Source organism: Catharus ustulatus, chromosome 3 (assembly GCF_009819885.2).
Source record: "Catharus ustulatus isolate bCatUst1 chromosome 3, bCatUst1.pri.v2, whole genome shotgun sequence".
Taxonomy (NCBI): Eukaryota; Metazoa; Chordata; class Aves; order Passeriformes; family Turdidae; genus Catharus; species Catharus ustulatus.
In genome coordinates, this window is record NC_046223.1 from 17,224,320 (window position 1) to 17,248,621 (window position 24,302).

The 24,302-nt window shown below is 39.8% G+C and overlaps 1 protein-coding gene across 1 annotated transcript in view; it reads right to left on the reverse strand.

Moving 5' to 3' along the window:
* Positions 1-24,302, reverse strand: part of ALK (ALK receptor tyrosine kinase) — a 320,839-nt gene that overhangs the window by 160,337 nt on the left and 136,200 nt on the right. Inside the window, 1 exon segment of the mRNA XM_042779113.1 lies at positions 15,405-15,606. Within this exon segment, the coding sequence (XP_042635047.1) occupies positions 15,405-15,606 (202 nt within the window).

Sequence of the window (24,302 nt, forward strand, 5' to 3'; positions counted from 1 at the left end):
CAGAGAGTTCCTGTTCCAGAACATGGCAGAAACTATTTTTATAGCTCAAGTTTTCATTACAGAGATGCCACAGGACATATATCTTTGGTCTACCACGTACAGCATGTGACGAGCCAATGACAAGGTTCTTTTCCTGCCTGCCCCCTCATCTTGCCTTTCTTTTTTTTTTACTATCACCAGTGCACTAATATTTAGACAGATTTACTTTGGAGCAAATAGTAAATGACTGGGAAGTTGTTACAATTTCTCATTCTCATTCTGATTAATGAGCTGGAGGAGCACTCCTTCCCTTCTCCTTCTATGGTAGAAAACATATTGAGTTTATGCATCAAATAATTTTATACCTGCATTCTCTAAAAGATGGATGAGACTGGCATAACATTGATGGCTTTTCCAAGAGGGAATAAGGATCCGCAAAGCCACCCTTCAGCAGTCATTCCAGGATTAATATACTGTATCACACTCAGCAAGTCTCTCTCACACACAGGCACACAAACTACTTATGCAAGCAATACCCAGCGCATCCAATACCAAAAATTCCTCAATCTTCATAAAGTCAAGCAAAAAGAGAGGAAAAAATAGTAATTTTTTCGGAAGTGGGAGAGAAAAGGCTAGTTCCTGTATATGGTATAATGCATAGATAAGGGAGAGACAACAAGGAAGAAACCCAGGAATACCATATTCAGAAAAGAGCAAACATAAGACAGAGCTCAGTAAGAACTGAGAGTGGCCCAGAAACAAGACAAAGAAGCTTTCGGGCCACACAACTGTGAACAATATTCTTTGTGTGGTTTGATATCTCTCATTTTCAGGAACACAAGACTTTCAAATCAACAGGATGATCCAAACCTTTGGTATCCCTGCCAACTTTTCTTCCTTCCAAAGGCAACCAGTGGATCTTCAACTCAAATTAACTATTATGGTCAAAAGGGTAACTGTATAAAAAGACAGTCAATATAGGCTATGTATTTGCCCCTCAAGAACATCCTAAACATTCCATTAGGATGTTCAAAATAAATTTCAGAGGTAAGAAGGCACCAAAATCATATTTACACCTAAATGCTGAAAAAACCCACTAACCCAAACTACTCTCACTGGGGCTGTCATGGGCAAGGAACAGAAAATAAAATACTTTCTGATGGACAACTGAGGAAAAGCTGAGTAGAGAATGACATTAACTTGCAGAATTTATTACCATGGCTTGCTGTGCCAGTTCTGAACAGTTACACTACAATGAATGCTGTCTGTAAAACAAACTCTATTATCAGTCAGCAGATAATAGCTGAGCATGATCACGGCGTAAATTATTACAGAAGACTACAAGCAGAAGTGATTAAGAAAAAGTCAATACTGGGAGAAACAGTTATATCAGTTCTAGGAAAAAACCCCAAGTGGATAAAAGGCAACAAATTTCAGATTTGAAATTCAGCAATGTGACAGACAGCTTGTTTTCCACTCAATAATTAATTAACTTGTTCTACACCAGGGGGATTTTTCTTCACAAAGTAACTTTACTCTTCACTCTGAGAAAACATGGGACCCTTCGGCTCTTCTATTACACTTCATTAAGTTCTATATGCCCAAACAATTTGTAAAGTGGGAGCACATTTTGTCATCTTTAAAGCAAACAAAAATAAAGATATTCATTGATCAGCATGCTTTACTTTGCTTTACATACGTGACTTGCAATATTTGTCTGAGTAGATTCATCATTCAACTGTACTCTGCACTCTCTTGTGAAGCCATGCTGTTGTACAGCACTGATAGAAAGACACTCCAGTGCTATGATTCCTTGTGTAAAGAGTTTTCCCAGCTGCATTCTGATGATGCTCTGCAAGTCATGTCATTTCCATGACATGCCACAGAGTGGCTGGAGAAGACGTGCTGTCTCATAGGAATAAAGAACAATCCCTGTGGAAAAGGACAAACTCTGCTGTGTGTGAACTCAGGCAGCAAAATGACAGCCACTGTAATCCTGAACAGAGAGTTAAGAAGGCATTTGGGGTCAGTCCAAGAAACCAGTATGGGAAAAACACTGTTTTTTCATGGAAAAAGTCCTGATTTCATGGAAGACATTCTCTGAATTAAAAAAAAAAAATGCAATTGTCCTAAATTATTTCTGGTTTTTCAGCTGGACACAATGTGCTTCATTCCCACTTTTATCCCCTCCCTGAAACTCTGCTATATATTTGAGGTTTCAATCTTTTGAAACAGCAGTTTTGTTCTGAAGTCAAGTCCTGCTACAAAAGAAGGGGAGAACTTGTTTCATTGCTTGCAAGATCTCTTTCAGAATCTAGGAATGCTGAACTTGTTTCATGTTCTGGAGCTGCAATGTCTATCCATTGCAGTTAAGCCTGTGTCTCTGTCAGAAATTGAAAATTAATAAGACATTCACTCACTTAAGGAAAAAAAAAAAAGAAAAAAACTCAAGCGTAAAACATACTCTTCAGGTTGATGTTGGAGGCAAATAACTCAACTACAAAAAGCCATCAGGATTTTGCAATTTTAATTTTTCTGCTCATTGAAGCTTTCTACATTCAGGCAATTAAAATCAGGCATCAAAGGCACATGAAATTGGGATGGGGTAGTGATTAATTTGTGGAAAAAAACATTCACAATTAGATGGATGCAAATCAGGCATCCATATCTCAGGAATGGGAAGCATTAATGCACTGAGGAGAGCTGAGAGGAGCACAGGGAAGAGAAGATGGAAAGAGTACATGCAGTGCCTGTCCCATGGAGGGTAGAAATGTATCTGCCAAGTGCTGCTCATGATGAGGACTCAGGGACAGATGCAGAGCTAGAATAGTCCTAGCCTATGAACAATTATTTCTTCCTCTTAGCTTTGCCCCATAAATATTTCTGTATTGCAACAAATGCAAAATCTAGATTTTGTGCTCATGCTGAAATTCAGTGTATTAATGCCCATTCTCCAAAAGAGTATTGGGTCACTCAGATGAGGCAGAGGAGATGCAGATTAAAATCTCCACTGGAATAAATTCCTTTCACTCTAAAAACCCAGACATCAACATTATCTCTCTCCATCAAAACCTGCACTCTTCTAGTAAAAAATACCATAAATGCAGTGCCACCCAGTCACACATCTGTTGAATACCAAGCTCACTAATGATGTGCTAGAACACCTCTTTAACGCTTGACTGTGTCCACCTGTACAGTGCCACCTCCTTCAGCTGGGTCTTAGAGTTATTAAGAGTCCTTCAGACCACTTGATGAAAGCATTGCTGGAGAGCTATAGAAGCACTTGCTTTACTTATATGGCTGTTGCTGTGAAAATTCACCTCACTGAGGCCAGTTTGCAAGCTCTAAGAAGCTGATGTTCGTGCCTTCTTGGCAGAGAACAGCAATTGAATTGCACAAGGAAAGGTGTCCAGTGCACAGCTCGGGCTGAAACGGAGACCAGAGCTGGGCACACAAAATCAGCTCCTCAGTGCCTCCCTGTGCTGGCTTGAGCTGGGGTAGAGTTCATTTTGTTCACAGTTAAACCATGATACTCCCCCAGGTTTTGGACCCAGAATCGGTGATGAAGAAATGTATCCAAGTCAAAGACAAGACAGGAGCAAGAGAGAGGGAGTGAAGATTAAATAAGAGAGAAAACGAGACCTGTTGAGAGTTTGGAAACCTGTTTAGAAGAAGAGCCTGGAAGATAAAACTAGAAGCGAAAAGTTGAGACAGAGGGAACAGGAGAAAGTGATCTGTGGGAATATCAAGAATAGATAAAAGAGCTTTTGGGAAGACAGAAATTCTGTTGGCCAATACCACACCAATCTCTCAATTTCTGAATTATTAAGGAAAGAGATCAGTAAAATTCTATAGGATATTTTAGGATATTTTCCCCAACCCCTTTCATAATAGAATAGTTGCGGAAGGCAATAAGTAAAAAGAAAGCAAGATGTTCTTGTAAAAAACATTATGTTGATAGTGGTCTGATTGTTGATAAACATTGAAGTTGACGGTATCTCTCATTGTCTGAGAGCAGCTGTTTTATTGACAGCTGTAACTGCCTTGACGCCAGCAATCAAAATGCCCCATCTAAAACAGAAACTAAGAGCAGTCAATGCCTTTTCAAAGAGACCACATACATGTTCCAACCTTGACCTGGAGAAATTACCTAAGGAATGAAAGGAGCCCAAGTTCCCAGACAACAGACTCTATAAAAAAGGGAAATCAACTTGTGTCGGATGTTATTTAGAGACATCTAAGAAATAAGCTTCTTAACAGCTCATCTGGCATGAAATAATAAAAAATTGCAATCATCAGGGTTTTGATATGGATCTGAGATGTCAAAAGCTTTAGCCCACACTTCCCAAACCACAACCTCCTGAAAGACAGGCATTTAGAGAAGAAATGCACAGAGATTTTAAAAAAACCCTCAACCCAGTTGCTAGATTTGAGAACACTTAAACTAAGACAATAAGATCATCTCATGGTTTTATTTTCTGGTATGGCAGTAAATTTAGCTAGGCACTCTTAAGATGTTTAACATCCTAAAAATAATCAGGTCAGCCGTTGCACATAATGTAGCGACAACAATTATCTAACTAAAATTATCTTAACATCTCTGAGCAAGCACACTGTACAGGAAAACTTCTGTACTTGGGAATTTTCTACTGCTGAAGAAAATCAGATTACTTGCTTCCTTATGAAAAAGTATTTCAATGCAAATATTTTGATAAAATCTTCCCCTTAGTGTAATTTCGTTCTATTATAAAGGTATCATAATAACAGGTCACTGATCGGAATATGAGAGGCTGTTGACTTTGTCTCATTTATTCTACTGCTTGGATTCCTTGTTAGGTAAAGCAGAGTCATAAAAACTTCATTGCCTTGTGAAAAATTTAGACTTGTGCCAATCTTCTGCAATCTTATCCTTATGAGAAGTTCACCAAGGATGACAGATGTGCTGCTGGTTCAAGTCCCAGCTTGGAATATCTTTGCCTTGTCCAAAGAAACTTTATTATGCATCTTTGTGGCCTCAATCCATCAGCAGGAATGGCACACCAAGCCAGGGATGATCAGGAAAACTGCAGTTACATTCAGCAGACAAACTTAATTGCTGCTATTCCCAACAGAAAATCATATTTAGTCAGCCTGATCTAAGACACAACAAATACCATGAGGTTATGGATTGATGTTTATAAAAAGCTGGCAGCTATTCTTGATGACTCAGAGAACTCCACGTCTATAAAGTAAAACACATGAACACAACCCTTTGAGAGAAAAAAAAAAATTTAAAAAAAATGGAAATGTCCAGCACTTGCAAATGTGTTGGAGAGGACGACTGTTCATTTCTCTAGACAAGATACCAAAATGCTACTGCTCAAGCCATGAACGTTCATGGCTTCCCTATACTGAAGAACAATCAGAACAGTGCAGGGAAAGCCTTCTACAAAAGTGCACAAGTGAAGAAATAACCTGCTTCAAGCACTATTTAAAACAGGTCTGACAAGGCTGTCTGAAACCTGTGCCTTTGGTGTTGGTGTCAACCCCAAACCCCATGTTTTTCCTAGAGTAGCTGCTGACTGTAATGATTGCCCTGCTAGTACAAAAAAGAGCTGTTGAAAAAGTATTTTATTAAAGGAATATAATTTCTACTGTACTAGATGTGTGCTATAGAAAGCAATAAAATTCAAAACAAAACAAAGCTAGCTATTTGACAGAAAAATGCTTTCAGGCAGGAGCAATACTATTTAACAAATATAGTACATGAGTTTTAAATTTAAAGCTCTGCAAAGTGCTTCACACTGGTGTCACACAGTTCAGTCCCCACTGTATCCCTGTGGAAAGTCATGCATTGCTTTCTTCAATCACTGAAAATAATTTCAAGCTGCTGCCTCTGCCACTGCAGCACACATCAGAATCTAAATAATTTCTAAGCCTTCATTCAATTTCCCATGTGGGAATTTATTGAGAATTAGCTTCTTAATTCCTGTTGAATAAGCCTTTGATTTTTTTTTAATATGCAGAAGTAAATTGTAAGTTAGAGGTCAAGTTTATCAGAGCTCTCTTTTTTCTTGTGTGGAAAACACACAATTTACCAGCACTTGAGAAAAATAGGCAACATTTTTGGTGAGCAGCAATACAGCGAGTGCTCTTTAAAGCAAGGATGAAAAGCTGCCCCACAAAACTTGAACCCTGTGCTGCAAGGCATGGCACACCACTGAGAATTTTGGGGGGGATAACCAATAACCTGAGTTAGAACACAGAATCTACTGCATTCCCACTACAGGAACACTTTTAGCAGGTGGATGGGTCAAGGACACAACTTTAAAGTCTTACAAAGTCATCATCACCTAGTTAATTTCTCCCTGAAATTGAAAGCAGGAATATTGCCTTGTAAATCTTCTACAGTACTTCCTACAGCAGGGTAGATTTGCCTTGGATAAGAAGGAGATTCTGAAGCATTAGCAGGGAAAGCCCCAAGGAAATTGCACACAATGACAAAACCATGCTCCAAAATGGGACTGCTGCAGAGGAGGTTGCATAGAACTCAGAAGGATTTTAAGGTCAAAAGTAAGTAGGAGATACAGAAAGCAATTATACCACAGGCTTGTTATAAAACTTGGCCAACAGCAGAACGACAGAGAGCTTAGCTGGAGGGGAGTGGAAAAATAACTAGAAACAAGGCTGGCAATATTAATTGCCTAGTGTCTGGAAACAAATGTCGGAAGCATTTGGCTATGGGCAAAGATACTTGGACACAGCAAAGGATCCTAAAAAGACTATTGCAATTTCATGCAGCAGAAAAGACACCTAAACAAAGAAAAGATGACAAAATGAAGTGTTTGTGCAGGCTTGAGAAGATGAGGCTGGATGGTGTGTGGATGTGTGGCAGATGGTTTGCTTACTTAGGTTTTATCAAAACTCAATTCATCCTGACATGTCCAAACTGATAGGAACTGTAGCAGGGACTAACATCAACATGAGGTTGTGAAGATTAGTTTAGGATGACTTCTTAAAATTGAAGTAGAAGCCTTTGTGTAGAGAAGAAAACACAAGTTCTATAAAACACGGAAACAAGAATGATAGAATGGGGGGCAAAAAGCCAGCCCATACTTTGGAAAGTGAGAATAGCATAACAACCAGAGAAGAGGAACCTGAAAATAATTCTGAAGGATACATGGTACAAAACTTTAAGATGACAAATCTTTGTGCCGAGTATAAAAGTTGGATTAGGTTGCTCAGAGTGGTCTGAGGAAATTGTTTTAGCCCTGTAAGAAATGATATATATTAAGGAATCTTTGGTTTCAAAGAATAAATATCCAAACGAGGTGAACAAAGGGTAGCTGAACTCTCTTAGTGGGGTCAGTTTGGCATAATTTCTACAGAGTCAGATATGCCAGACTCTGAGGTTTCTTGCACAGAAGTAGTTTCCAGGGTCAAAGGTCACCAACAGGTCCTGTGATTATTTGGGAAGCCACAAGGATCCTCATGCCAAGGCATACTGGGAATCTAGCTTCCCACCCCAGTCCTTCCTACACTACCGTGTGTTCAGCACTGTGTTCAAAGCAGCAGAAAAGGCTATTCCACTTGGTAAAAGCGAGCCTTTACCGTGAACAATACACTCCTCTTTTCTTTTTCCTTTTTTTTTTTTTCCATTCTCTACATAGTAAGCAATGTGCTTCAGTAGTAAGCTGTCTTGGATTGCAATGCGGGATGTAACCAAAAGTATGTATTCTATCACCATCTACTGAAACCAGGTGTGGCAGTGATCTTTATCCTGGAGTGGGGGAGAATATCTTCTGCTAATGGGCCACTTCTTAAACCAGGGGCAGCGTTCTTTATCTTTTCCACAACCCATCCTTCATCCAGGGAAATATCTTCTGTTAACGGCCCATTGAGTCCCACTGCATGACTGATAAAATGACATCATCCCACTGGGAGATGCTCCAGCCAGGGGGAGTAGCCAAGCATTTCCTACCTAGGTAAAATTTGACATCTTGAACATCAGAGCAGCCTTCTTCCACTGGATTCGAGGAAAACCAGACCCTTCTACAGGATCACTGGACATTTGGAGGAAAACTGCACCTGTCTACAGGACCACTGCTTCAACTGAACCACATCTGTCACTGCAGGAGGATGCAGCCACCATTTAATGGGACTGCTACCAACACCCTGACTGGCAGAGTGTCAGGTTGTATTCTGCTCTCTTTCAGTGTTTTGTTGTACTACTGCATTTTATTTTAATTTTCCTATTAAGTTGTCATTTGTTTGGGTTCTTATGTTTACACATACTAGTAAAGAACGGTTATTCCTATTCCCACATCTTTGCCTGAGAGCCCCTTAATAATAAAATTATAATAATTCGGAGGGAGGGGGTTTCCATCTGTCATTTCAAGGGAGGCTCCTGCTTTCCTTAGCAGACATCTGCCCTTCAAACTAAGACATAAGAAAAATTTTCATGCTTGACACATACTTCTCATTTTCTACTGTATTTTGACTATAAAATTATGTCCCCTGTCCTGTTTCATCATTGTAATTTGAGGAATATACACAACTTTGGTCTTCCCATTTGCATGAATCTGGCAAATATTGATAAAAGGCAGCACTGCCAGCTAGTATCTGATAACATATATTACAAGAAAAGAAAGAGTACCTTCCCCCCACATTGCCCCAAAATGATTTTTCATCAGTTTGATTAGGACTGTGATCAACTGCTAAAAAAAGTAATTACAATTACTCACTACTGAATTAAGCTGGTTGGCTTTGGTAGGTCCAAGAGGTCATAGGATATTGTTCGTTCACAATATGATCTGCCACAATAGTGAATGGCACTCAAAATTCAGTTTCTGGTAATATTAATATACCTTTAATTGTAATAAATAGTTCACTTCCATATAGATGTAAGAAGAAATGAGGTGCTACAGCCCAATCTCATCTGACAACACAGCAAACCCTTTCTGGAGCCCTTTGAAGATATTGCTTTGTTGTCTTTGGGCTACATGGAAAAATGAGGCATGCTCTAAAGCAAAGAAAATCTCCAAAAAGGACCCATGTTTATCTCAAGTAATAATAAAGCACTTGAGCAGCAGCAAAACCACCAAGACTTTTAAAAGAGAAGTGTACAGACATTTACTTCACCCTAGTGTGACATTGACAACTTCAGCCACAATCTTGTGTCCAAGTGGAATGGGAAAATGGTCTTACAAATGTGCAGACATTTGTATATCAGGTTCATACTATTGACTAAATCTTTGCAGTGCTGTATTTTACCTTACAGATCCTGAATTATTTTAATTTAAATCTCCCCAGCAGTATGAGATTCAACAAGACCAAGTACTGGAGCCTACACTTTGACTACAACAATGGCCTTCAGCACTGCAGGCTGGAGGCAGAGAGGTTGGAAAACTGCCCAGCCAAAAATGACCTGGGGGTGCTGGTTGGCAGCACTGAACACAAGCTAGAGTGTGCCCAGGTGGCCAGAGACATCCTGGCCTGGATCAAGAGTGTGGCAGCAGGACCAGGGCAGTATTGTCCTCCTGTAGTTGACACTGGTGAGGCCACACCTCAAATCCTGTGTCCATCTCTGGGCCCCTCACTACAGGAAATACATGGAGGTAGTGGAGTGTGCCCAGAGAAGGACAATGATGCTGGTGAAGAGTCTGGAGCACAAGCCCTATGAGGAGCAGCTGGGGGTGTTTTGCCTAGAGAAAAGGAGGCTTGAGGGGGATCTTATCACTCTTTACAACTCCCTGAAAGGTGGTTTAAGCCAGGTGGGGATCAGTCTCTTCTTCCAGGCAAGCAGTGATGGGATGAGAGTGCACAGTCTCAAGCTGCACCAGGAGAGTCTAAGGTTGAACATTATGAGGAATTCCTTCATAAGAAGGATGACTAGACATTGGAATGGGCTGCCCAGAGAGGTGGTGGAGTCACCATCTGTGGAGGTGTTTAGGAAGACTCTGGACATGGCACTTGGTGCCATGGTCTTGTTGACACACATGGTGGTATTTGGACATAGGTTGGACTCCGTGATCTCAGAGGTCTTTTCCAGCCTGATTGATTGTGTGGTGCTGCACAAACTGAAAACTAAATAGCAATGAACTCTTCAAGGTGCCATGACCAACAGAGTTAAAGCTTTCCTCTGGTCTAAACTTGAGGTACTGGAAGAATCAAAGGTTTATTAGGTGGAGAAGAAAAACTTTTTTCCACATGCAAGCATTTGCTATCAAAGATATCAGACTGATTCTTCCTAGGTATTGAGTGCAGTATCCTTTGAAAGGGGGAGGGAAAAAAGCAACACCAACTTTGTCATTACTTTTCTTTCCCCTCTTTTTCCTTCCTTTGCACTTTCATTTCACAGACTGAAAGGGACTAAAAGTTGGGTAGTTGGTAATAGCACAGAAAAAGTTTAAGTACTAATTTTCTGTCTAGGACAATTCAAGTTATCTCTTTAAAATTAAGGATTAATGGTGCCTGGCCATCAGGGTGAGAGAGTTAGTTTTTAACGAATCCATAAATCCAAATTATTTTCCTGGATTACCTGAATTTCTCAAATGCATAGTTTGAACTGGATCACTTAAACTCCTGATTTAGGATTCTCAGAGAGTAAAAATGTCTTTTAAATTTTGAGACATCTTTTAATAAGTTTAATAAGTTTTAATAAGTTTAAATGACCCAAATACACACTAAGACTTTGGTCTTGATTTTTTGTCATGCCTTAGCCCAGGCGTTTGCAAAACATAAGCTTGGATTTAGTGAAGTTTTTTGAGGCAAAGGGGAAAACAAACAAACAAACATCCTCTATCCTCCCAAAAAGAATACGAAACAAACAAAAATAATCCTTTTATTAGTTCCCTGGTCTCTGAGACAGGCTACTGAAGCTACTGGTAAGAAAAAAAAAGAAAAGGAACAAGACTAGTACAAGAAATAACCTTCAGATTTCAAGCCCCAAGGTCAAATGTGACAGATGCTACTGATTCCTTCATATATTTTCCTTGACATCTATCAATGCAATCAATCTTAAGTGAAGTTGTAGATGCCAGAAAGGGAATAGCCTACCATGATTTGCAGCAACCTTCAGTACCAGGTGAACTTTCTCTGTTGGAAGTGCTCTGTGCACCAGTATTCATATACCTACTGATGTACTGGCTATGTGAAGTATTAGCGTTTTATGACTTCTTTCTCATACATGCATGTTCACATTCCATGTTTTATTTAATAAACACCTTCAACTTCACATATTTACACAAAAGTCTTCAGATCAATCTCAAGCCTGGTGATGAGGGAAGTCTACAATAAAAGCCCACATTGCAATTAAGTGCAATTTGCTACATTCTTATAAAAAGTTTGATTTGATATATAGTATGTAATACTGAAACTCACTCTTAATAGTGCAAGTAGAGGTGTAAAGTAATAAGGATAATTAAATTGAACCATGATAATTTTGTCCTTGCCCAATTCTAATTTCTCCAAAATACACAGATTAAAATAAATGAAAATCAATCCTTTATTACAAACTCTAACCTTGTGACAAAATTTCCTTTATTTCCTTTGTGTTTTCTCCACTCTACTAAGCACACTTACAATCTTACTTACTTTATAATTATAAATTTAACACATGGGGAAAAAAAGATGAGAGGTGAAATTAAATCACTGGCCACAATGGCAGTCTGACAAGTACCCAGAAGTCAACATTCAAACTGTGGCAGCAATTCTGCTTTGCTAAATTACCAATATGCAGCATAAACATACTTGATGTCTCCTCACCTACAGAAATAGAAAATGGGAACCCCATTAAACAGCAAGAAAGGATTGTATACAGCACCATGGGAACAGAAAAACGGCAAAAGATAGTACCCACATCTGGTGTCATTTGCTATAAATCAGAGAGTGCTGTGCTCCATGGCAGGAATTATAACAACTCTTTTGCCATTACAAAGGATCAATAGCAGTGCACTGGTACTCTCCCTGTATCATCTGCGGGTGCTTGTAAAACCCAACAGAATTGCAAGAGATGTCAGAAGAGACTAACCACATCAAAAATATCCAGAGACTCAGAGCAGATAGAAACACTTTCATGCCACAAATCTAACTCTAACCAGAACACAGCAATGTGCTGTTCCCTACAGAGGAGTCCTACTGATTGTTTAGGAGTTAAGTTAGGAAGATCTAACGACAGGTGTTCCAAACCCCACAGGTTATATTGGAGTAAGACTTTCTCTTCTTTAAAAATAATCTTTAAAAGTATACAATTCTGTTGAACTGATAAAAAAGGACATAGTTACCTTCTGAGTAGCAAGCATTCTTGTAAATATTATATGTAAAAGTTATGACTGTATTTGGCAGAGTTTCTGTGTACCACAAAACAAGTGTCCCTTTGTCAGCCTCTGGTGTTCATCACCATTCCCAGCCATCACTTCCACCATTCTATTCCTGGTGTGTGTCCCATCTGCCCCACCCTAGCCACCTTTCTTCCTGCATGCAGTACATCAGCTGCAGTGAAATATGTCCAGTAAGAAAACAAAACAAACAGGTGTCTTCCACACAATGATTTCAGTAATCCCTCTGGCTCATTATGAGACTCGTACAACTCTAGTCCACACGCTGTGGCTGGTTTTTTTTCCTAAAGAATGAGACCAGAGGAGTAAACAGAACATCTATAGTTCTGCTCTGAGTCTTTATGCATAATCACACCTGGTAATTTACACAAAAAGACAACACAGATGAGCTCTGGTAACAAATAAATATTTGGGTGCCATGCTGTTTTTACCTTATACAGTTTAATAGTTTTACATATATTCTACTTAAAATCAGCCTCAAGGGCTGTCAACCAAAACCTTGGCTTGCCTGGTTTCACCCTGAATGAAATAGTAATGCCTGACAGCATCTGCTTTTTTCTCTTCTAAATGTAGGTGAACTGTGAAGACCTTGTAAGGTCTTAATATGTGTAATTCAGGTTATACAATTTAACAATTAAAAAAAATATTACAGAAGATATTAGTGCTGTGCATAGTTCAAGATATGAGAAAATCCACCCTGGAATTAAATGATTGCTGTATCACCCTTCAGATGCATTTTTTTTCAATAAAATACATTCTTCCTGTTATGAGCTTGATTTCAAACAATGGCATGGACTCAATACTGTCACTGGCAGCTACACACACTTTACACTTCTTGTTTGAAAAGCAATATATAAACCATATAGAATCAAAGAAGTGTCAGTTGTAAAACTTTAAAGTGTTTTTATTTCTAGCACAGACTCATCTTTGAGGAATTCAATTACTTTGTGCCTAGAGCTAAAATCCTTACAAAATTTTAGAAATTATTTGGTTATAGTATGGTCAAAGAACTCATTATAAAAGAACACAATTGTTTGCAATTTTCAAGACAAAATAAAATATTGAAAAGAACAGACTTCCGCTGTAGGATTGCTAGTTCATTTAAGAACTCCACTGAATTATTCTTGACTTTCAATCAGCTATACTGGATTACTATTTAAAGGGGGAAAAAAAAGATACTTTAAAAGGTGAGATTTACATGTTTTGTTATCAGAGCTGGAATAGCCAATATTATCCCTTCAAACAAAGGAGGGTCACTCAAATTCTGGAATGAAGATTCAGGGCAAATAGTGACAAATTGCTACCTTCTCATCTGTGGCTGTGAACAGCTATTTAACCATCCCCATGTGACATTTATGTGGGCACAGTAGCACAGTTTTTCTGCATGGCTGAGCTGAGAGAAGAGTACTCTCTCTTGCAGTGAAGGGACAGGACCAAATGAGCCAGCTGGTTGCTCCAACTGGAGTTTTCCAGCACCTAGAGTACCAAAGACTCAGACATACAAACCCATGAAAGCCACAGGCACATTCTTACCCCTCCACACACCACAGAGACGCTGTTGGGGAGCAAGCTGCACTTCTGGGAAGCATATGGGACAGTCAAGCTACAACCAATGCCACCTTCTGTAAAAGCACAAACCCTCTTTAATGTGGTGTTGATCTCCATCTGGAACACACAGCTGGGTCATCCATGCTATCTCCAGCAGATGGGAAAGGTAGGAATTTGCTACTGTACTTAGAGCAATCTTTCCCTTCCCTTCAAGGCTCCTTACATTTGGCACTTGTCTGTGCTCCTGGTGAGTTCTGCCCACCCACAGATCCAATCTGCAGCTCCTCCCTGCAGCAGACAAGAGCATTTTGCACCCAGAGATATTCCCTGTGAGTGCCAAGGAGCAGAGGCAGTGCCAACGCAGGAGGCACTTTGCACAAAGCATGTTTATTAGCTGTGACACAGAACACAGCATTTGCAAAGAGCTAAGGAAGAAGACAGCTGCTGTGGCTCCTCTAATTACCTCTCCCCAGACATCAACAGCAATTTACAATTTGGATGATGTTGCTGGAACTAAGTATGATCTAGATCCACACACAAGCTCTCCTCCTCACTTTTATAGGCCATGTGTTATATGAGAATTACAACTATTCAAACTGCTTCTATGAGTTAGGTTATCTCCTGCAAGGCTTTTTATTGCACATTCTCCTTTTGCTACTGGAAGATACAGAATTTGCTGTAGACAGTAATCAGATAATCACATCTTATTATGAGCACAAGCCAGCAGGATTTGCTATTAGAAACTCTCTAATCTATCACATCAAAACAAAGAATATTTGAGATGTTTGGTAAAAACTATGCTTCTTAACACATTTCACAACAAAGGTAAGAAATAAAAATTTTAAATAGTCGGTATATAGAGCAGGTAGAACATTAGCCTCACATATATCCTAATTAAATTTTGAGTTACTCTACTCCTACAGCATCTTGAAATATTTACTGTGTTCATCTCCTGCTGTTTTGTTGCTAACAAAAATTTCAAAGAATACACAGAAGTCTGACAAATTAAAACATCATCAAGATTAATTGCACAAAGAGGATAAAACATTTCAAACAGTTGCACCCTTGAAAGATCAAAAGTTTTCCCTGCCAAGTAGTTCTGAAGAGCTTTATGGGCAAAAAAGCCAGAAGTGAAGACAAAACTGAAAAATTATGCAGGCACATGAAACTGCAAAGACTCAGTAGATATTCTAAGCCCAATAGTATACGTGGGTTAAGAAGTAGTAAAAAGCAATCACGCAGAGAGAATTAGGCGGAAAACCTTTAAACTAAGGATGAGTATCCATGCTCTATCTGTACCTGCAAGCACTGAGAATAAATGTGGTGTTGACTTAGAGACTCAATTACCTGGATCTGGAAGTTTGCTAATGTTTTGTATAATAAAATAAGCACCAAGTCCCACCTTCCATGATATTTTAGACCCACACAAGACAAGTATCTCCTCAGTGGGATGTCCTGCTCCCCTCAGATGTGCAGCATGCTTTTTGTGGCTCTGCTGGTACACAACTGATTGATTTCTCTCTATTCAAGCTGTGAGTCAAACGAGGGGATGAGACTTACCCTTGTTTCTCTGGACTCTCCTCTAATAGGATTTCACTGCTGCTCTCATCAATGGGATGGACACGAGCAATATATTCTCCACTCTGCTGGTAAAACTTGTACACAGCCACTTGAACTACACACTGATCACTGTTGCTTCTCAGCCAAGGGCTCAGGATGGTGGGGCTTGGCCTCTCTGATGCATTGAGAAACAGAAAGGAACCTACAACAGAGGATGCAACAAGAAAGCTTTAATAATTAGAAAAACATCAAGGCCTCATAGATTTCAGATTAATACTTTCAAGTTTTATGTCTCAGCTTATTCTGCAGCCCTTCCATACCAATTTGCCAATTAGTTTGGAAAATTTACCCATTTTGTATTAAACCTATTATGATTAAAGCAATGCTTCAACTTAGCTCTGAATGACCCAAAACAAATATTATATTTAGATTTAACTCCCAGAAGAAGAAAGCCCACACAGGTGATTAAGGAGTTTTAGGTTTAGATTCTTGTCTGTAACCTCTCAGGTCTAGTTCAGATCCAAATATATTAGCATTGGTTCAGCTGGATCCTGATTTGACAATTCTGGCATATACATATTTATTTATAATACTTTATACTGTATCTAGTCCTCTCACCCAAATAAAGAACACAAATTCAATAGCTTTTCTTATGCTCTGCTATAAACAGAAGACTGCAGTGGTTTTAAGTCTAATATTAGAGACAGGATAAAGGTTTGACACAGTTTCATTTCTTCAGCAATTCATTCTAATGTATTAATTTTGTATGCAGCTAATCCACATTAAACATTTCATTATTATCCACTACATTGACTCCCTCGGCCTAATTCTATTTCAATACAATCTGAGGCTTATCCAGTGGGACAGAGGTAATGTATTTTTATCCCATTGCTGCTCATTTCAGGTGAGTCAAATGACTCCCTTTTGGCAGCTGACTAATTTATCAATTTGTCCACAGAACAAGCACACTGGGGCCTGTAGCTGGCAAATGAAAGGGACCAAGCTTTGAAGCAAGGAAAAGTATGATATTCCACAAATTCTAGCAAGATTGGTCCAGTAATGGAATCTCATTGTCTTGATTACCTGGAGCATCCATTAATACAGCCTGTCTGTTAATACTGAAAACATGCAAGTCTGATGAAGAGCTTAATTTCATTGAGAGAGAAATTAAAGCTCAACAGGACTCTAATTGAAACTTATTTTTAAATGTGCATGAATTTTAACCAGACCAGAAGCCTGTTTTTGAAAACGGCAAGGTTGTAGCTTCCGAGAAATGATCTCCTACATGACTAGGCATGGCTCATGTGATATCCAGGGTGTCTAAGAAATACTGTTGAGGAACTACAAATGAATCCTTCTTGTTTTCACCTCAGTGTGTAAGCTCTGGCCAGGAGGTGCACAACAGCCACTCTGAGCTCCTGCAGCAAAGTTCACCTCCTTCCACGAGGCATCTGGTGAATTGTCCTTATTTGATTGTTTTCATTTCTCTCCACTGAACTCAGAGTCAAGAGCTCAGATTTTAATAGCTCACTGTGAGAGGCTGGTTTAGAACATGGGAATTGCAGTTGTGTTCACAGATGTCCCCTTTGAAATAGTCTGATTTGGCAAATCATCTCTGGTCACACCTGGGCACAGGGCACTGTGGGCAGTAATGCAAAAGGGGCAATAATGGAAGGGCTACAAATAAAACTGGATTCCCACCAAGCACTGTTTCCCTCACGTACATACATTTATCATACACAGCAGCATTTTTGACATATTTGTCAAAAACTGTTCTTGACATTTACACCCCATTAATGACATATCTAAAACTAGGAAACATCTGTACTGAAAGAAACATGAAGAAATACATAAAGTACAGCCTGCTCAGATGTCAAGGTTTTCAAACAGATGAGTGAAATGCAGTCACAGGGTTTTTTTTTTCTTAATAACAACATTCCTGTATCTGAATAATAGTCTTTAATACAGTTGCTAATGGAATTGTTTGATGAGTTTAAACAAACAGTTTTTGTCAGTTATTTTTGTTGGTCAGTAAAAGAGAAAAATACCCCAACAAAACGAAATCCAGCTACATGTATCATCCTTCCCCGTCTCTCCTTTTTGTTGCAAACAAAAGAGAATTAGAACAGTAAATCTTGTGGCTTTAATTTTACCATCCCCATAAGAACAATGAAATCTCTGACATGAAAGGGAGCAAAGAGATTTCTGCTAGTGGCAGAAAGACACTAAGTGTTGCAATAATTGCTGATGGTAACTTGCCAGGTGCAAGAGCCATTTGCACATCTTACTGCCTTGCAACAGGGAGTCAGATTTTAAAAATAACAAACAAAGGCAGCTCTCATTCCTTCTTTTCTTGTAGTGGTTCTAAATCAAGGGAGCTGCCAAGGATAGTTCCTCTTATGCCCTGACTTGAGGTCAGGTTTAAGTCCAGTAGTAGACCAGGGTGGCTGCTACAGTAAATTTGTGAGACAGTCACGAATCTCCTTTGTTCTGACTTTATTTCCACTCTTTGTCTGCAGGGCTCATACTGTGCAGTTGCAGCTTATTACTCATCACATGGCCAGTTGTACCTACTGATTTATTTTGCTAAAAGGAGTACAATTTTGCCATGGTGGGTTACCCCTGTGCACTCTCTCAGGATGCTTTTCCAGGAGGAACAGCCCCACACCAGCTGCTGTAAAGTGGTGCCTAGGAAATCATTACAGAGGACATGGCTCCAGAATGGATTACACTGTGTTGGCATCACCACCATAGACTTGTCAGAAATGTCCTTTCAGTGCATGCTTTTGGGGAGATCACCTATCTGGGTAAATACGATGAGAGATTGTATTTTTTCATATATGCATGTTTATTTTATTTTAAAAGAGGACAGAATAAAGACAACTTTGTTTTGTTTTTGAAAGCTCAGCTACCTCATGGGTGACTTCCTTGTCTGCACCAATGTCCTCTTTTTGCTTTTACTGCTTTTTTAGTTTCTAAGTGCCAAGCAAGGAGCTATCCAAGCATCATTTAGCTCTGGTGTTATGGGAACAGTTTCTGAAGTTGAAATGGGGGTACTTGCTTTAACACCACAGGCATTTTCTTATACAGAAAATTTGAAGATTCTGGGATTAAGCCAGGGTACCCACAAAGGAATAATTACTGTATCTAATATGAGAAATTATACATTTTGATCAAAAATCCCTATGCTTCTCCATTCCCTCAAAAGCACAATCTCTCAGGCACTGCTTGACACTGTTTCCTGCAATGCTCTCCCACAGGATAAATATGACCACCATTTCCAGGATCAGCCTAGAGACTGCTGCTTAGAGTTAAGGGATCACCTGGACATCGATTACACATTACAAGGGACACAAGAATATTCTATTTCACAGCAAGAGACTTTCTCAGCAAAACCAGAAGCTACCTGTTCACTTACATTTCCCCACAGTGGGAATCCATGTGGCATACTTGGAGATCGTTCTGTATAATGTAAGACTCCTAGGTTCCAGCTAGAATTTCCTTGCGCTTATTTTCTCCTATTGGCTCGCAGCTCTAATAAGACTCTTGAGATCCCACTGAGTGAATAGCTAGAAAAAGCACTGTAGCTTCTACCAAACTTCTGCTGCTATTTAGACACCAGGGGACATAAGCTGTGATGAAAAGCCCCATCATGGTTCATGCTTCCAGTGTCACATTCTGCTGCTCAGGACTCTGAAGGGTCTGTTACTCATCACAAAGATCTTCACCAATGAGTCATTGCAGGAGTCTTTTGCAACAGGTTTTAAATTGAACCCTGGCTGCACAATGCAATGCTGATATTAAAGAGATGCAGTTAAAATAATCAAATTGTAGCTAGATATACACCCACAGACCCAGGCACTTAGCACTTCTGGGTCCTGAGCTCATTCATCATCATCACAAAGAACCTGAGATTTGCAGTGGGAACGGCAGTCAATGTTTTGCCCCCTATACACCCATTATATGGCTTTGCATTATATGACAGAAAACCTACTAGCTGATACTGTTCTGTGGTGTTCCAGAAAGTGCTGGTCTAAATGCAAATACTTTATTTTTCATATTCCTTCTAAACACTCACATACTGTGTGACAAACCTACCAATACTATTCAGCTTCTAATGATAATTTTCCCCTGCCTTTTAAATAGCTGCAGTCATAAGGAAATGGTGTTACTCATCCTCATATGTTGTGTCTGATAACATCTCTGGCAACTTGCTGTCACTTCAGACAAACACACATGAAAAGATATTTATGCTTTAAGCACAGTAGATTATTGCAGTTGACATAAAAGGAATATTACAAGACAAATTAATATATCCTGCATGAAAAATTGCTGTTGATCCTTTGGAAACTCGTTTACAACATTTTAACATTCATGTCACACAAAGGGAAGGATGGCTTATCAGCTTAGTAGCAAGATGCTTTTGAGGTGATGAAGACAGCTTCAAGTTCTGCTGTTCAGGACTAATGAGGTGACAGATTTTTTGTAAACAAGAAAACTGATATTAAGGTACTATGCATGCATAGACACACTATGAACAAAGTACCTGTCCAAAAAAGTTTTCAAATTAAGAAATACAAACTGGTAAGCCTACAACTTAGATGCACATCAGCAACAAAGCCCATTCCCACAATCTCCAGCCCAACATCCTTATCTGATATAGATGCACAAATCACCTGAGAAACTCATGCCATCGAATGCTGAGGCAACCCTGAGATGGTCTCAATACAGCCATTGCTTTGGCCCTAGGAGCTGGGTAAACTTGGAATCCTATTGCAAGCCCTTTGAAAAGCTGGCCATCTGACAGCTACCCAGTAGCTTTGAATGCACCCTGCTAACTGCTCATATCCCAAGTCCTCCCTGGTCAGTCTTGGGGGAAAAGCACAGACAGAGCCAGGTCAGAGGTTCTTCTGCTCAACAACCTCATGATGCTCAGTGAAGTCAGTGCAACAGCATTGCATACTTGGACCTTTCTGAGCCAGCAGCCCAGGAAAGATGGGTGCAGCCCAAAAAGACAGCAAGCCCGAGTTGACACATTGAGGAATAGGGATACTCAGCAAAGTTTTAACCACAGAAAATAGCAAAGAGCTCTTCTGAAACAAATACATTGAGGTAATTCCTCAACTTGCAGCTGTGGTCTAGGATTTTCCAGCATGTGATGGCATTGACCTACTAAAGAGCAGCTCTGGGGAGAAGGACCAGGGAGTCCTGGTGGGTGACAAGTTGACTGTGAGCCAGCAGTGTTATCCTTGCAGCCAGGAGGGCCAATGGGATTCTGAAACACATTGGGAAGAGTGTGGCCAGCAGGGCAATCAAGCTGATCCTGCCCCCCTACTTGGTCCTAGCGAGGCCATATCTGGAGTTCTGTGTCCAGTTCTGGGCTCCTTAGTACAAAACAGACACAGAGCTGCTGGAGAGGGTCCAAGAGAGGCCATAAAGATGATGAAGAAGAGACTGCAGGATCTGAGCCTGCTTAGTGTGGAGAAGAGAATACTGAGAGAGGATCTCATCAATGCAAGTAAATATCTCAAAGGGCCAAGGGGACGATGCCAGGCTCTTTTCAGTGGTGCCCACTGGCAGGATTAAGCCATAAACTAAAACACAAGAAGCTCCACCTCAGCATGAGGAAGAATTTCTTTATTGAGGGTGGCAGAGCACTGGCACAGCTGCCCAGGGAGGTTGTGCACTCTCCCTCCCTGGAGGCATTCAGACCCCACCTGGACACGTTCCGGTGTCACCTGCTCCAGGTGACCCTGCCCTGGCAGGGGGTTACAATGGATGATTTCCTGAAGTCCCTTCCAATCCTAACAATTCTGTAATTCTGTGAAAAACAAGACTCAAAATACAGGTAGGCTGACTTAATCTGATCATACTTATAAAAGCAATTTAACAATCTGCAAAACTGATAGATTGTTATTCTGAACATAAACTCCATCTTCCTACTAAAAGGATTTTATTACTTTTCATATACAAGTTCAATACTCTACCAGATTAAATTAGAGCTGTAAAAACTATTAACAGTCAACGTCTTCTGGGGACTGTACAGTAGGAAAAAAAATATTTAAATCAAATTTTATAGTCTTTAGAGATGCTGACTGGAGAGAACATTTCCACTAGTACCACAAAACATCCCACAGAGCTGGTCTTTGCATTCTTCATTTCACACTTGACTTTCAAATTAACTAATCAAGCAAAACTCTTGTAGCAATAGTTGGCAAAAGCTATGAAAGAACTGGGCACCACCTGAGTGACAACATTAAAGAAGAGATTCTGTTATACTATTTCTGGGCTTATATACACAGATTTTCTAATTGCCTCATCAAGGCTCCAAAATGTGCTGAATGTGAAGGATGTGAATGGTCTCCAGTGCTGAGTGCAATGTGACTGCATAAGCACCAGAAGATTTGCAACCTGCTATACTTGCATCTGACTTAAAATTCATGAAGGTAACAGCCTTTGAATTATTACAAAATTTGGAGCTGAACAATTCTTAACAATCTAATTATGGTAATTGGATGATATCTTACCTCTTTGGAAGTCGATTAGAATTCCTGCCATTAGCTGGAACAGAACGGGGATTTAACTTCTAATACCGAGCAGGAGTGTGAGCACGTTTGTCTGGATGATGCAAGAGCAATTCACAAGCACTAATGAATTTGTACTAACTCTGGTGGGCATGTCATACATTTTACAAATGGACAAGTTAGGGCAGACATTAAACAACTGCAAACAGCATGCAGCCAAGATTGGGATCAGAGCTGAGATCTGTAAGTCAAAACTCTTTAAAAATTACTTTCTATTTCAAGTATTTTTCATTTCCTAAGTGTAAAGGGGAAGGCCGGTAATCCATCAAAGCAAAATAAAGTAAAATTTTGTCCTGTTACTAAGCACTAAGCAAATTTGATTTGCCCATATGATTTCTCTTAAATTCAATGGCTTCACTCATATAAAACCTTCTCCCTCAAACAAGTAGTGTTCACTGTCACCCTTGGGAACAGCAGCAGTGTTACAGAAATGTGACTTGAAGTTAGGAAAGACAGGAGCCCTTCATTTTCTCACACTCCAGTCCCAGAAATTTTCTTTATTATCGTAACTATTCTCTTGGAGGCAGCCTTGAAGTCATACACACAGAGAGAGGACTCTCCTAGCAGTGACCTTCACACAATTCTTTCACATATTTCCCGTCACTTCCCTATGCTCAGGTGCAGCACGTGAGCTGAAGTCCAAATGAACACCCTTTAAAGATTTATTACCATTTATCAGTTTAAATTTCAACAATCTATAGCATAGTCATATGGAAAAGCTGGATCTCATCAAAGTAGTCTTTAGACAGACAACTAAAAATGTTTTTCTCACAAAGCAGTTTAGATCCAGTTTTTCAAAAGGAAAGTCAGATGGAAGAAGAAGAAAACAATTAAAAGCTGCAGGTATTGCCTTCTGTAAGGAGCTAGAGCCAGATGCTGTTACAGCCCAATTCCTAAATGACTCAGCAAAGTTTGCTCCCAGCTAAAAAAGCACTGAACTGAAAAAAAGTAGTTAGTTAATTAAAAACTTAAAATTCAATGCTGAAATTAAAATCTTTTCTAGAGAATGACAGAAGAGTCTTTAAATAATTCAGCCTTGCACAGCTGATTAACCAACATGCATCTTCTCTTTTGCTCCTGACAGAAGCGAACAGCGAGTTGCTTATGAGATGTCTGTTCTGAGACTAGAGGATGGGAGAATTTTCTGCCATCATGAGCAAGACAGACCTAAAGGGAAAGCTAGGAGGAAGCTGGTCCTGTCAGTAAAAACAGAGAGGCAGAATGCCTGCTCAGGAGTTCAGTGTGTGCAGTAGTTAAGGGGAAGGTGTGAAAGGAAGACTAGTGCTGTGCCTCTAGTTGCTGTTTTGCCCTCGAGTGTGCTTATTCAATTATACTCAGGAGGCTGGAAGCTTAAAAATTAAGAAGTTCAGCAATACTGTGACGCACAAGTACCTGAATAGAAATGTGCCTGGAACAGCACTGCAGCCACTCACAGTTCAGTAACGTCAGAGACCACGTTAAACAAGTAGTTAGCACTGCAAGTTAGTCCTTTGAAGAACTAGAAAGCTACAAGAGAAGGCACCTAATTAAATCTCTGATGTAGCACTCTTCCTTTTGCGTTCTCTGTCAGGATTAAACTCATCACACAGAAGCTGCCATTATATCAGCTTTAAGTGCACAAGAGTCATAACTCAGACCATTGGAGAACCATGACATTGGTCCACAGATAACATCAACAAGATAAATCATGGCAGGATGATGCATTTTAATGTCTCATGCATTTCAATTTGTTTTTGTCATCATCTTCTACACATACATGCATGTACATCCATGCACGCACTGCCAGGAGTCCATTAGGTGGTCAGCTGTCACCATAAGTAGTGGGAAATGTGATGATCCTATCCAGAGCTTGTTAAATGCCTCATAGCATAAAGCATCTGTCACCAAATCCCTGCCCATCCTAAGGTTCAGCCATCCTTCATCTCTAGTCCATACCACTTCCATCCACCTGCCTGTCAGTAGCTCGGGTATTACTTCTGCATTCCAGTTTTGTTTGACAGGCCCCTTTTCAGTCTTCTTTTAGCCCTAGAGCTTCCTCATACTTTCTGTGCTTTCCTAAGTAATTACTGCAAGGATGAAAAGGGTGAAAAGGGAAGAAAGTGCCTTGGCACACCAGTTAGAGGACGGAATGAAATGCAGATGGCAGAAACCTTTTGAGGACTTTGCTCTACTGTGAAAGCTGTTCTGGCTGCTAGTTTTCCTTATGCTCACTCAAAAGCTCCACTTGACATTCACATGTAAGAAAACAAGCAAGTTTCACCCACATACCAGTTGTCAATGAGCAGACAAGTGAGGGGACAATGACCTTTCCCCT